Source organism: Ambystoma mexicanum, chromosome 6q, assembly GCF_040938575.1.
Source record: "Ambystoma mexicanum isolate Mex_15411 chromosome 6q, UKY_AmexF1_1, whole genome shotgun sequence".
In the NCBI taxonomy this organism is placed as follows: Eukaryota; Metazoa; Chordata; class Amphibia; order Caudata; family Ambystomatidae; genus Ambystoma; species Ambystoma mexicanum.
In genome coordinates this window covers 198,076,304-198,092,017 of record NC_090937.1, presented here as the reverse complement: position 1 = coordinate 198,092,017, position 15,714 = coordinate 198,076,304, and the positions used below count along the sequence as shown (strand labels likewise).

Sequence of the window (15,714 nt, the reverse complement as noted above, 5' to 3'; positions counted from 1 at the left end):
GGCCTAAGAATGACGACTGTATTCCCTTGTTCCCATCCTGCGCTTTTGAAACACTACACTGGTTTATGAGTGCTTTACAAATAAATAATTACAATGGGAGGAGGGGACCAGTAGAGATCAGAAGTTGAGGGAGTTGGATGTGTTGCAGCTGTTTTTCTCCATCTTTCTCAAGAATGAAGATGACAACTACAAGGACGAGTGTTACACTTTATTTCAGGCCCACTGTCCAATTAGTTATTGGCCACATGGTTCAAGTACGCCAGTTCCTTGGTGAAAGACCTTACAGCCAAAACAAATAGATAGAAGACCAGCAGAACACCAGTTTTTGGGAGTATGTAGCTTTTGTGTGTGAGGCCTGAGTGGGTGATGGGAGGATGGAATGGAATGAAGAGATACATAGGACCCTTGACGTTTCAGCTGAATGTATGCAATAGGAATGCCAATTAGATCAGAAACAGGGTGAATGGATGACCGTTGGATGCTAACCGTAAACCTTCTTACAACATATGATGGCCTAAGTAATCAACATGGAGAGCATAGTACTGTTCTACAAAGACCGGGCTCCGGATCCATTGTGCGTGCATCTTCATCACAGCGTCTCAGTATGTGTGAGATGCAGCCCCAATTGCACACTGCTGTTGTCCGATTCAATATCCCCCTCGGAGATCAGGGGAACGAACGAAAACACACACACACACACACACCCCCACCCCCCACCCCCCTAGTGCCATGCTCCAATACCAACCTGCACCAAGCACCCAAAATGAAAAAAGGACATTCCTCAACCTCAAAATCATTGTGCTTATATCCTCTACCTCCTCCAACCGGCCTCCCACTTTGCTCTTTTGCTATTATGCTATTATGGTATTTATTGAGCACAGACATAGCTTCAGGAAGCAACAGAGCACTTTACAATTGTGCTATTGACTCAACAGTTGGTAGTTTAGTCATCGGTTCAGTGCCCCCCCCCCCCCCAACAAAAAAATAAACTGACAATTGTTTGCCCTTGTTTACTAACGCAAGTTCTGAAGGGAATATTATCTACGGTTTTTATAAAAATGCAAGGCAATTCTCATAGGTAAAACGTTAAATTGTGCTGCTGTACAAACCGATATAAAACTTGAGTTTAGAAAGTATAGTGCTTATTGCATAATTCATAAATTAACCCTCCCATAGCAACTTATTATTTGGGGTCGAAAAGATTTTGCCCAGTAATATGCCAATTATGCTGAAGCTTGGGGATTTGGGGAGTCCACTTACCTTCCTCTGCAGCGGTATAGATTGTGCCAGGAAGTTTAGGATGGGCTTCGGCTGTCTTGGCAGCAATCACAATGTTGGCACCATCCTTGGCTGCTTTTAGTGCAATGGCTTTCCCTATTCCACGGCTTGCTCCGGTGATGAAGAGGGTGCAGCCAGCAAGTTTCCTTGGGTACAAAAGAAAATAAATATGGTCATTATCCATCATCAACAGAAACTACTGCTCAATAATTATAAGCTTTGGAAGCAATCTAGTATGTGTCCATACCACAATGCTGCATCATGTAGGTAATCAGTGGTAACTTCATCAAATCATTGAATGTTTCTGGGACATGGTCTCCTGCTGTGATTCGGGGTGGGGGGGGGGGAGCAGAGTCTAAAACTCTTAGTGTCACCTCTGCCAGCACCCCTCCTCATAGCATGGGACATTCAGATAGTTTACATGATAGCAACTGCTCCATCTAAAAGGGCCACAACCTCGGTCAGGGTTTTCCTACAGAGCTGTAAAGGGGAGGGCTACATCTATCATAATGCCCCTAGTTTCCTGAAGGAAAGCGAGGACCAGAATATCACATCCATTGTCAAAAAGGCAGGAGAACCGACTGTGGTAGGGGAGATTTGTACAAACTCACAGAGGTGCTTTCCAAGCCCCAGGTAAGACACTACAGGGAAAACCACAATCACAATCCATCAGAGGGAAGAAAGTGCACCCTTACCCTTCGTAACAAAGGGGCAAAAAACAGAAAGTAGAGCCTCTCCCCTTCCCCCAAAGGAGCTGGTAACATTAGAACCAACCTGAAGAAAACGACTGGGCATCACCACCGCCGAGAACATGCCTACGCCAAGCTAGTGACCACCACACAGCACCGAACTGACCCCGAGATTATAAATCCATGCTGCACAGGTAATGCACTATGTCGCAACTTTCCTTGTTTCACTGGCGCTTACTCTGGCGTTGTTCCAGTATTCTTCCTGCCTTTGCCCTTACCTTTTTACCTGGCCCTCATTCCTGTTTGTCTCCCTGGTTACTCTGTGTATAGCATCCCCCTGTTAGTCCCGGCGCTCTGCATTCCTGTCAGCTGGAGACTTCCTGACCTCCAGTATACATCTATAGCTTCCAGTTTAGGAGGCATTTTCCCCACACTGGGTGTTACCTCTTAACACACCCGCTATGTGTTCCCGTCCTAATGTAGAGGGAACTACCCAAGAGGACCAGCCTCATCACTCCTCCACAAAGACCTGTGAGACATCCAAGGTAAGGCCAGTCGCTGAGAGAAATCGGATAAGCCAGAAATAGAGTGGCCAACCTTTTGATATCCTTTTGCGGGACACTTGCCCACAAGGCTGCAATGACTTCACAGCGTCATTCACATTTGGCCTGCCCCATTTGTAATTTAAATCTGTTAATGGCTCTTAACACCTGGCTTAATTGCAATCCAAATGGTTTGTCCTTCATAGGTGATGGTCACTTGTTTAACTGCAAACATGACCATCACGACCCCAGGAACAAAGCATTAGCATTGGAATGAAGACAGGTGTCAGAACGTTAGCAGCTTGACCTGCAGGATCAAAAGGAGCTGGGGCCACTGAGCCCCTCTCTCCCCCCCCACCCCGAGAAAGAAAGCGGCAGGTGGCAGCGCTGTGGTGTGTAGACGGCCACTTCAGTTTGCAGAGTGGCTGTGCTGGACGCAGGTTGTCCCAACTTGCTGTCTCCCGAGAGTCACACTCGAGGGAACAAAGCAAGTCGGGACAACCTGCGTCCCGCACAGCCACTCTGCAAACTGTGGGACAGAGTCCCCATTTACGGGACAATCCCGGAAAATACGCGACAGTTGCCCACCCTAGCTAGAAGCAGCTTCAGGTACATCGAACCTTCTAGAAGCAGTGAGAGGTGCAGGCAGACAGGAAGATGAACAGACTAGAAAGAACCAAGATAGCCGCTCCTCCTTTTATAGCCTCTGTCCTTGTGAGACCCCACCCTCAAGCAGGCCTGGGGGGGGGGGGGGGGGGGGGGAGTACAACCATCCGATCAGAAGAAAGACCTCCCAAGCAGTCACTGATGCGGGCTGTTAGTAGCCAGGACTGGGGATAACGTATGACCGAATGAGAGATTGTTATGAGCTGCTCTTTGTATACAGTGTTTAGAGCAACAGATGGAAGGTGTTTGTGGAGAGCAGGACAGCCTGGAGTGGATCCCAGGGCAGGAGACTGGAGGAGCAGTGGAAATATTGGAGCTGGAAAAGAGTAACAAAGTATGAGAAGTTGTTAAAGGGGGAGGTAGGAGACTGAACAGAAGGTGGGGTTAAGTGGGGTTAAGGAGTATGAGAAACAGTAAAAGGTGGGAGGGGACATTAAAAACCAAAAAGGAGCACGGGGGGGGGGGCAGAAAAGAAGGCAGAAAAGGTGTTTGAAGAGGAGGCCAGAACCCAACAGTTTGCAGAGGAAGCAGTTGAAAAAGTGCTGGAGGCAGGGAGGTATGAGGAACTCATTGTGGCAACAGGTAAGACAGACACGTGCTCACAGTTCAAGGGTGTTTATTGAACAATGAAAATGCTGTACGCAGGTTGGAAAAAACGCAATTCTAAAATGGGAGCAAGCTTCAACCATCAAATGAAAAATAAGGCAGTCCTAGTGGCGTTGTGTCAAAATAAAAGGGCCTATACTAAGAAACCTATTGCCAAACCTCACAGCTAATGCAAAAAAGGGGTGTGGGATAGTTCAAGAAAAAGAAGAAGTGTTCTCAAATAATATGTCAGAATGCGATAGCTTGGGTCTCCCTTCCCCCAAGTTTTACGTACGGGTCAAGATGGGAGTTTGGAGCACAGTACAGTCTTGGGCTTCTCCAGCTTGAGACAGTTCTTGGGACAGTCGATGGCCAAGTCTTGTTTCCTTTGAAAGTCTCTTGCCTTCGAGGCCTGACGTGTTCAAATAACAGACACAAAAGTTCCTTTTACCAAATGAAAGTTTGTTAGTGTGATAATGATTCACCCCTCGGTCCCCCTCTTCTGGGCACTGACCTTGCTCAATTGTTTACCACAGTTTTACATATCAGTTCTTTTCCCATGAACACTGGGTGAGAACTTCACCCCAACTTCACCCCTGGATCTCCCTCTGCCGGGCTTGGACCCTTCTACAATCTCTTTAGCGGGATTCACTTCCCTTGATTTCTCAATGTATTTTCAAACAGTACATAGTGGACATCCCTCTGCCGGGTTCACAGCTGTGAACACTGTTTCTCGGGACTTTAGACTGTGCCCCTCTCGTCAGCATCCCTTGGTCGGGCTCATTATTGCCAACTTCACATTCACAATTGCTTGCAGGATTCACCGCCCTTTCTTTCACACTGCTTGTAGATCAAAGTCTTTCTATTGTACTGGGATTTTGCTTGACCCTATGTATGACCACTTTGACCTATTTCGCCGGCCCTCCTACGGCATTCTGTATCTGTAGTTTCAATGCAAATCAAAGGGGGTGGGGATCAGCCAGAGTCTTTCACACAAGCACCGATGTGGTGCCGGAACACACTGCAACTGGTCCTGAAGGTTTGATTTGCGTTTTATAGCTTCACCAATGGGTCTCCCTCTGTCAGGCTCGGACCCCTTTCTAGGTTCACAAAGTCCTCCCTCTTCCAGGATGGACCCTGCTTGCAAAAGTCACAATTTAACAAAAAAAGGTTGTGGGACTTCTAGTCCCAGAATGCACTTGGCTGGTTTTGCTCCCCAAAACTGCACTTAGTCATTGGGAGCTGCGGGGGCTAAAAGGGGATGTTTATAGGAGGCCAGGGTCTCTCCATCTACCCATCAGAGACCTGGGCTCACCTGCCTGGCACCGGGGAGCAGTTTAACTGTTGGTACCTCCAGGCCACCCCAGCTGCCCCTGGTCTTGCCTTCTGGAGGGATGGCTTCCTCCTCCACACGGCAATCTCCTCCCTGGTAGCAGGGGCAGTGTTTGGGCAGCTTTCTCCTTCTCCTCCGAATCTCCCAGGGTCTCTCCTGCTCTCCGGTACCTTCCAGCATCGACTCGCTCACAATGCTGTTCCTGCCTGCTCCTTTTATACTCCCAGCTAGATTTAACGAGTTAGGTGTGAATATTTGTCCCGACTCTGCCTGACTCTGCCCGACCTCGTTATCGGGACAACATGGAGACTGCCCATAGGAATCCATTGCCCATTGATTCTTTTGGGTAATCCTTATGACTCCCATCTGCCTCTTCCTTGTCCCAGTCCTTGTGGATTTCAACGGGGGAATGGAACTATGGTAGTTGTAGTATTTTGGAGAGGTAAAATTCATTTTGGGTTTTAGAGGCAATCTGGGTTTTCCCCTGTTTGCTCAGTCTTTTTCGTAAGGGAAAGTGCTGGGCGGGGGCAAGTGGGGGCATTTTTGGTGACAACATCCCATAAAGACTGCTGGGTTATCGGGTAGGGGTGCTTTGGAAAAATTTGAATACTGCGTCTCGCCTAGGGTATTCCCAGGAGAATGACCCCAGACTCCCCTACCCGGGTGCTCCTCCCGCACTGGTCCACCCCCAGGGTCTGGATCCAAAGGCGATGGCCGTGCCCTGCCACCCGAATAGAGGATTCTCTGGGTCCAAATGGGAGAATACCCCTAGTTTTTAGTTTTCTCACAGAGGAAGGAAGTTAAGGAGAGCTGAACACCAAAGTGAGGAAACAAGCAGGGATTGAAATTAGGATTGGATAAGCAGAAGCTGAAAGGTATTCAGCATTAACCTGTGACCAGGAGCTACCACTGGAGGACGAGGAGCTAGTACATAGCATTCCACAAATATAACGTCCATACACTATAATTTTGTCCATTTTTTATGACCCCCCCTTATGCTTTAAATGTGGTATCGATTTATCCTAATGTTTATTTACAGATGGTCCCAGAGTTGACATAGGTGCTTTCGATCAGCATCAGTTGGCCTGGGGAGCCAAATGTAGCTTCTGCTAGTTGTTGGTGTCAAGCTCACCAGGCTTTTCTAAGCTACAAGCAGGAGCTAAAATAGCTCCCATATCACCTCAATTTCGAACCCAAGGGAGTTAGAGCGAGCACGGAGGAGGTAGCAGGAGATCAGGAAGTGAGCAAGAGGGCGGTAAAGGTTGGAATGTTTCAGAGAAAGGAGAAGTTTGCAGTTAAGGAGAGAGTAGAACATTGTCAGAGAGAAGGTGGTACCGCAAATGGCCATGGCGTGACTAGGGAAAGGACCCAATCTGAAGGGGCGGATGCAAGCTGGAAGGAGGTACGAGAGAAAGGAGGTGGTCAGGATGGTAATACGGATCTAGCGATTACAGCTGGGCCTTTAAACCACTTCTCCCTGCTGGACCAGAAATCACGCCCTTATGATGCCCAACACTTCGAGTAAGGCGTCAGAAAAGAATAAATCCTGCCCTACCTACGCCCCACCAAAAGACTTGGACTGAAACCAGGTACCGACCACAGCAATCTGTGCACATTAAGGACGCCTGCATCAGCGGATGCAGAACTTCCCCAAGAAAACCTGTATTTAGGTGGAATTTTAGTTTGGCACAGACTCAGAGCCTGCAGCTGAAGGTGCTTCACTCCAGAGAGTCCTAACTGCAGCCTTTCTTTATGGTTTCAGTTTTTTGCCACTGGTAAGTAGGAACTTTTAGGATGAGATTTTAATAAAAAACATTAAATTCTTTTTTTAAGTGTTCCATGTTTCTGTTGTCTAAGATGGTTGTCCCGTATGCTTTGCATAAAGTAGGATGTCTGGCTGTGATGTAGCAAAATGGGCATCACAAAGGGTCAAGATACAAGGATAGATAATGGATGAAGAGGTTTCCCTCCTCAGCAACCCCCAGCTCCTTTGATCCGATGTTGCGCCTGACCCTCATGAACACGCCATCACATGCACACTCCAACCGTTTACATTTTTTAAAATTTTTGTTTATTGCATTTATAATACACCCAAACCCTTAGGTATCACGGCGCAGTTACAGAAATCTTACAAAATCATTATAGCAGTTTTAAGATACATAGACAAGCAGACCATCAAATCTTATGGCGCAACAGAGGTTCAAGGCATACTGACAGTCAATCGAGTGAAGAGTGATCAATGTTCAGAGGACCTACCAGACAATATCAGTCCTAATGGAGGCATCGGGCTCGAATTTATTCAACAACCATGTTTTGAGTGTCTTCTTGAAACGTTGGAATGATGGCTCAGATCTCACATGCTGAGGGAGCGTGTTCCAGAGTTTGGGAGCCATTAATGCGAAGCCCCGGCTCTGGAATATTTGAAGGGTGGGATGGAGAGGTGTGTCTTGTTGTTAGATCTTAAGGTTCTGATGGTTTTGTTCATGGCGACAGCGTTGTTGATGGAGAGAGGGGCCTTTTTAGCAAAACATTTGTGTGTGAAGCAGAGTGTTTTGAAGATAATTCTGGCTTTGATAGGGAGCCAGTGGGCTTCCCTTCTGCTGACAGAGATGTGATTGGATTTTTTTAGTCCAATGGCTGCTTTGTTTTTGGAATAATTGTAGTTTGGCTACATTGGCCTTCGAGGTACCCAGCAATATCACATTACAATAATCTAGCTTTGATAAAATGAGGGCCCAGGCAAGTGGTGTGCAGTTTTGTGGTGTCAGGAATTGTCGGCTTAGCGCAATGAGTTTGGACATGTAGGAGGTGGTTGGAGAGGGCGTTGACATGTTTAGACATTGTTAGGTTGGCGTCTAAGTAGTCACCTAGCGTTTTGACGTGCTTGGAGACTGCAATCTAGGTTCAGCCAATAGTGATTGTGCAATAATCCATGTGGAGAGAATTGGTTTTGGCAGAGGAGCCCACTATGAGGAGCTCCGTCTTCTCGTCATTGAGGCATAGGCTGTTTATTGCCATCCAATTTTGAATGATTGCATATATTTTGTTGACCATTATAGTGTCCTGATCGTCATTCCCAGTTAAGGGTATTAGGATCAGGGTGTCATCGGCAAATTGTGTGTAAATGACACCCATGGCATCCAAGGCAGCGAATAGTAGCTTGTTATAGGCATTGCAGAGTGTGGGCGAAAGGCACTAGTATGCGATCTGCTGCTTCCCTGCCAATGGAGACTCAGGATGTAAGATCTGCCAGAAAAGATTTTACCCAGAGGGTGGCATCTTGTGAAAATTGGAAGTCGTTAGCCGAGGTGGCACAAAGTTTGTCATGGTCGACTAGGTCGAACACTGCGGATAGGTCTAATAGTAAGAGGATGCAAAGTTTACCAGTCTCTCTTATGGAGTCCCATCTGAGTTTTAAGATCGAGGAGTGCTGATTTGGTACTGTGATTAGGTTGCAAACCCGACTGTCTTGCTCCTAAAAGTTTTACTTGAAGGTGGGATTGTATTTGTGTATAGGCTATTTTATCAATGATTTTCAATAAAAAGGGAACAGTGGTTATAGGACGGTAATTAGTGGGAATGGTAGGGTCCAATGAGGTTTTTCTTTTTAAAAGCGGGGTTACCCACGCTTCTTTGATACTAGGAGGGACTAGGTTGGTGCTGAATGATGCATTTACGAAGTCAGTGATGATGGGAGTGAGAGTAGGAGAGCACAGCTTAGCTAGGTGAGCTGGGAAGCGGTCTCCTTTGCAATTGGATGGTTTTAGTTTGGAGATGGCATCTAATACTTGTTCTTGGGATACTGGCTTTTGTCTGGAGCTATTCGTTTTAGGGGGGTATTTTTACTGGCCAGGAGGTTTCTTTTTGTTAGTATTTTCCCTTGGAGTAGTTGTATTTTGCTTGCTAGAGCGTTTTGTATAGTGGTACACCAGGCTTTACTGGAGTTCACTTTCATGGTTGGTGGGACAGGATTTTCCAATTCTCTAAGAATTGTGAAGAGTTCTTTTGAGTTTGATGATGCGTTGCTAATACGGGTGGTTGAGGGCATTAAATTTGTGGGTAATGATGGCAGCTTTGTAAATTTTATTTGCTTCCGCCAGTGCTTTAGACGACTTGGCGGATAATGTTTTTTTGTGGATGCGTTCTAGTGATCTTTTATTTCGCCTGAGAACTACGTGTTCTTCATTAAATCAAAAGGAAGTACGTTTGTCAAGGCGTCTGGATTTGGTTGTAAGTGGGGCTAGCGAACCAATGGTAGATTTAAGGCACTCGTGGTAGAGGTCTGCAAGACTATTTGGATTGAGGCTCATGGTAGGAAGAGAGGACAGGGCATCTTTCAGGAGGGGGGTGAGGTGGTCTACAGTTAGGTTCTGTTTATTCCTTATTTCCATGGTGTCCAAGATGGTTGAAGTGGGAAGGAGCTTCTTATCTATAGATCGTGAGAAGCTGATGAGGTGGTGGTCAGTTCAATCAAGCGGTGTATTGTCTTCTAAAACTAGTTGGGAGTTTAGAGAGAGTATCCAATCTAGTATTCTGCCCTTGATATGAGTCGGTATGTTCACTAATTGGGTGAAATTCATGTCTAGAAGGGACGCATGTAGGGCCTTCGCTTTATGGTCTTGTAGGTCGTTAACACCTAGATTAATATCACCTAAAATGATACATTTGGTATTCGGTTTGAGAAGAGGCGTGAGGAGGAGAGGCATGAGGAGAAGAGGGAGGTCTGATTCTAGGTGACTAATGTTGTTCAGGGCTCTGTATACTACCAGTATATTCGTGGTGGTTTTAGCATCGGTTGACAATTTAGCATGGCGTAGTTCATATCCTTCTATGGGGTCGAGTGGGAAAATTCTTAGTTGGAAGCTGGTTTTAGCTATTATGGCTATGCCTTCTCCCTGACCAGTTAATCTGTCAGACCTGAGGATATCAAAGTCAGGTGGGATTGCCAGTGCAAGTAAAGGGCCTGATGCTTGGTGCAGCCAAGTTTTGGTCACCACTAGTAGGTCCAGTGGTGGTCCACGATGAGGTCATGGATCTCGATGGCATGGGCACCAAGGGAACGTACATTTAGTAGCGCACCTTTGATGCTGGGGGAGGGGGGGCGGTCACTCGTGGGGGGGTGATAGAGCTGAAGATTGGGGAGAGTGGGTTTGGATGGGAAATGGGGTTCAGGTTTAATGTTAGGCTGTGGTGTGGTCTCTTTGGGCTGTTGTGATGGCGTTGTGTGTGTGGTTCTGTTTTGGGGATGGGGCGAATAGTCTTGGTAGTGAGATTAGGAGGGGAAGTGAAGGACGTGCGTGCTCTGAGCCTATTCAGCCTGGAATTGCCCGATATGGGCTATGTAGTCTTGGTCACAGGTGGCAAGGAGCTGGTATCGTCCGACATATGTCCGATCGGGAGGTTGGTGTGAGTGTTGAGATGACTTGTAGTGGCACTGATAGCAGACATGTTAGCTAGCTGGTATCGTCCGACATATGTCCGATCGGGAGGTTGGTGTGAGTGTTGAGATGACTTGTAGTGGCACTGATAGCAGACATGTTAGCTTCAAATAAGGGTGAGTTGTCACTAACTGGTGAGGTCTGCTTGGTTCTCCATAAAACCCTCGTTTGGAATGGGACAGTCTTGGGTAGGAAAGGGGTAGGGCAGGGAAGAGGATGATGTCGGTGACAACCCAGTTTGGCAAGGCCGATTCCTATAGGAGTGAAACTGCCTCCTGAACATAAAATTGCATTATCTATCAATCGGAAGGGGTTCATGATAATCAGTGACCCGCCTGGATATCCGGACGTGTAGGTGGCTATAGGAGGGTGTCGTGGTGAGTGACACTGAGGTGGTAGGCTGAGCTCACTGGTTCAGGGTGGGAAGCCTGTGATATGCCTCTATAGGCCATGGGGCGAGTTCTTAACCGTCTAGTACTAGCATTTGAGGCAGTATGTCAGGTCTATGCTGGTATATGGCATGGTAACCTCAGGGCAATAGTTTAACAGGTTAGTAAAACAGTGTACAAAGTAGCAGTGGTGGCAGTTGAGCGAGTTCTCCGGTATCTGTCAAACATATGATACAGACCAATTAATAGCTAAAACAATTTGAGACGCCTGATGTAAGTTGTGCTATAACAACTAGATAAAATCCAATCATTTAGCAATAACAATTGGGGCAGACAATGGTTAGCAAGATTTCAATCGTTTGTGGTGCCATATGGTACATTCTCCAGATTGGTCTCTTTCTGCTAGTTCCTGCCTTCCGTGTACTGTTGGATTTCACAATGTCACAAAGGGCCAGCACAATGCATCAATGCTTCCCCCGGCAGCCATGCTGCTTCCCTACATGCCTATTGAAAGCTTCTGTGGCACTTATTGGGCCTTTGCGGCTGCGCGTCGCCATGCTAAGCTCAAGCTAGATCAATGGTGTGCATAGAGGCACTGAATGAGGAAGAAAATACCTCAAATCACATAAGGAATGCTGCTTCTCAACCAGCTTTTCCGATTACAGAGTTTAACAATTTCCTCATTCTTCTGGTGCTTTGGAGTCTGGCTTTACCCTAGACCAGGTTTCAGCTACCCTTGTGCTTGACTGCTTGGCTCCGTTGATCTTCTGGCAACCCCGACCTCTGGTTTGTTCAAGTATTGCATGTGCCGAAGGGGCGCTGTTGAGCCGCGGACGAATGTGGCCATGAGCACAAGGAGCTCCATCCGGGCTGCCGACATCCTGTGTACAGCTACTGATCCCCGGTACAAGCGAGGAACATTTTTTGTTGTGCTGGACTCCGGAGGACCCCAGCTCCCTGCCGCTGCAATCCAGACCGAAATCAGACCAGGGAATTCGCTTTGAGGAGCTCCATTGAGGAGATGGGCTCATGCGAAGATTACAGCAAACCGGCAGAGTGGCGGCTCGGCCCGTCCCCCTACTGGGGCTGGATCCGACCCCACATCAGCAATGAAGAGGAGGAGCCGGCGGAGGTGGCCATCAGGTGCGCGGCACACGGCTGGGATAACATAATTGCTCTGACACAGGACCACCAGAAAGCAAAATATCTATGATAAAGACTCAGCAAAGAGCCCTTTTGGTGAGGGCTGGCTGGGGTGGCACAAAGGAGGCCAGCACTGCATGGAGCCGGGTGAAGGGGGACAATAGTGTCAACACGTGGACCCACAGACTTTAGCACCAGAGATCAACCCTGGGGCGGTCTCAGTAAGCACTGTTCCGGGGAGAGCAGCAGTGACACCCAGCCAGATACAAAGACCCTACACAAACACCACAGTAGGTGAACCGGGCACAGGCCACGCAGGATGGAAGTGTGCCTGGAGGTCTAAGGCACAGATGGACAGACAGAACAAAAACGTGAGGCGTAGGAGGGGCACCCAAGAGCAACAAACCCCCCAAAACCAAGGCCCCGGCTGGGCCTAGACTAGAGGGTCAGGCCAGCAGCAGTCGTCCACCCTGAAGACAGTGCAGCAGTGACACAAGGGGGCAGCCCGGGAACAGAACGCAGTGGCCCCGCACTAATGCAGAAATACAGCGAACTACTAGCGATAACTGCCATCACTGTTATATACGAGGGAACCATGGGCAAGGATAAAACCAAGAAACCCGGACTACAGAGCAAGATTGACCAATTCACGATGAGGGACACCCAACTAACCACAGTGCCAGAGCAAGAGGCGATGGGTGCAGAGGAGGATACCGCAGACGCAAAGCTGTAGGTCCCCGATGTCATGAAGGCCATAAGAGACTCAGGAGCATCAATCGAAGTCAAAGTAGACGGCCTCGCAGCAGAAGTGTCCTTCTTGCACCAGGACCTGGCAACAAGGGTAGGGGAAGCTGAACTCCGGGGAGCAAATCAAAAGACCGGAAGGGCAGCTCACAACAGTCACCCAGAAGCTGACAATTGAAGAACAGGGCAGAAGACAGCGAAGGTAGAGCACGCCGTAATAACCTTTGCATCCTAGGTGTGCCTGAAAAGGAGGAGGGCCTCAGTGTGAACTCTCCAAGTTCTTCTCCGTCGAGCGAGCGCACAGGATCCCAACAGACCGGGGCACCCCTCCCCCCAGACGATAATAGCAAAACTATTGAATTACAGAGAATGACGCCTTACTGCAAACGGCATGGGCCAAAGGCCCCATTGCCTACAATGGCCACCAGGTGGGCTTTTTTCCAGATTACACCAGGGAAGTACAGAAGGCACCTCCATCCTATGATTCCATCAGGAGAAAGCTGCTCTCGCTAGGCATTAAACATGCCCTCTTCTTCCTGGCTCAACTAAAGGTTCAACACAGTGGTTCCATTAATCTCTTTTACACCCCAAGGGAGGCATGGACATAGCTAGAGACTCCAGTCCTGTCGGGGGCCGAAAACTAATGAACCAATGAAAAGCTACAACATGTACCAACCCAGGGCAACCTACCGATTTACGGTTGGCAATTGGACCCCAGGACAACAGGCACGGATCGAGGCTAGGTCCGAGACGGAGATAATGGCTGAAGAATGCAGACATGAGAGGAATGGCTGAGAACTGAATGGCATGGCCATGAGGTACCGGGCAAAGGGGGTCACCGGACTGGAGCGAGCACTGCCTCAGCGGACTCCCCGTAGATATTTTATGTTGGTTTTTGTACCCATTGGTGTAACTTTGGGTGACAGGTGCTTCAAGTTGGGGGTTAGGGGGAGTGCAGGGTCGTTTTATGGGGGTTGGGGGATTTTATGGATGGCTTGGCTGAGAGGTCTGGGAGTTAAGAAAAGAAATATGGATAGAAGGGCTGACATGGAACAGGGTTGGCAAGTGCCCTCCATGCTGGTGTGCTCCACAGGGTTCTTGGCGGGATGATAGCTGAAGGAAAAATCTCTCTCCTAATTTGTAATGTTAATGGGCTGGGCTCTAGCATTAAACAATGCCTGGTGCTCCAGTTCTTGAACAGACATAGCCCGGACATAGCACTCCTGACTGAGATGCGCCTGGTAGGAAGGGAGTGCAAATTGTTTAAAAGGACAAACTACAACAAAGCTTATCATACTGGTTTTTCAAGGGGAGCGAGAGGGGTGATGATTCTGATCCACAAAAGGATCCCCTTTCACCTCACAGAAGTTAAATCTGATCCCAGGGGCAAGTAAATATTAAAAGGGGCGCTATGGGGGACCACATGGAGGGTGGTGGCCGTGTATGCCCCTGCTCACATGCGACCTGTTGAATGATCTCCAGACCTTATTGCCCTTCGACACAGTAGATACAGTAGATACATGGGTAAACAGGAGGGTCTGGGGGGGGGACTTCAATGAAGTCATGGATTTGAGGGGGACCGCACACAAATGGGAAACAGAAACCCAACCCCACCATCAAGCTACGATCATGCGCTACAGCGCTGAGCCTGGTGGATACTTGGCAACTGCTACACGAGTCAGAGGCGGGGTGCTCTTTTTCTCAAATCCCATGGCTCTGTCGCATATTGATTACTTCTTTCTCCCCTGTGGGGTAATGCATAGGCTCACGTTGGCCAAATATCTGGCCTGTCGAGTTTCAGACCACTGGCCACTCCTCATGGAACTTAAAGGGGCCGGACAAGGCCAGTGACAACATGGAGGCTCAACTCATACTACTTAGGGGATCCGGAGGCATGGAGGGGCTGTCCCTGAGAACCTCTGAATAATTTATCGAGAATGAGGGATCCGTAGACAGCCCAGTTGCACTATGGGAGGGTATCAAGGCAGTGCTCTGGTGGGGGCAGAGCGGGGGGGGGGGAGGGGAGGCAATATCGCTGACCGCAGCTGCGCGACGGAAACGCACTCGGGAAGCGGAGACTGCAGAAGAACGGGTGCTACAGGAGGAGGACGAATTCCTCATCTCACGCACCCAGGCTTCCAGGGAGGACCTGGTCGCAGCACAAGAGGCTCTAAGGAATAGGGCCCTAGATAAAAAGTAAGCACATTGGGTAATGCAGAGCCAAATCCAAGAATCTGGGAACAAAGCCAGGAAGATGCTGGCATGGCTGGAGAAAAGGGGCGAGGGGACAGGTACGGGAAGTACAGGACCCCAACGGTATGACAGTAAAGGAGGACGGGGAGATTGCAAGGGCATTCGCATACTTCTCCAAGGAACTATATAGTATCCTCAGGGACCAAGTTGGGCCGAGGCTTCACGGAACTCCCTTGCCTAACGGCGCAACAGAGAGGTGGGCTGGATGCAGACAAAACGCCAACAGAGGTGGCTGCAGAGCTCACGCAACTGCAGTCAGGCAAAGCTCGGAGGCCCAACGGCTTCCCAGCCAAAATCTGAAATGACTCGGAGACAGTCACAGGGCCCATGCACCGTCTATTCCAATAGTGCAGAGTCGACGGGATCCTCCCCCTGCATCTGAGAAAGGCCTGCATAGTGGTCTTGCCGAAGCAAGGGAAGTCTCCGGAGCAATGTGCCTCATATCGGCCGATATTGTATCAATTGTGGGGCCAAAGTGCTAGCCCGGGTTCTAGCCAACCACCTCTTGGGGGTCATACGCTCACTAATGCACCCGGACCAGTGCGGGTTCATGACCACTAAATCCACGTGCATGAACATCCGCAGGGTGAAGATGGCAATTATTCAAAGAGCACAGCTGCAAACACCGGCTGCGCTCCTGGTGATTGATCTCGA

General features: G+C 48.6%; 1 protein-coding gene across 2 annotated transcripts in view; it reads right to left on the bottom strand.

Moving 5' to 3' along the window:
- Window positions 1-15,714, bottom strand: part of HSDL2 (hydroxysteroid dehydrogenase like 2) — a 732,267-nt gene that overhangs the window by 641,418 nt on the left and 75,135 nt on the right. For both annotated transcript variants that reach the window (XM_069630633.1, XM_069630634.1), the window contains exon 2: window positions 1,261-1,424. In XM_069630633.1, the coding sequence (XP_069486734.1) occupies window positions 1,261-1,424 (164 nt within the window). The remainder of the gene's footprint in view (window positions 1-1,260; window positions 1,425-15,714) is intronic.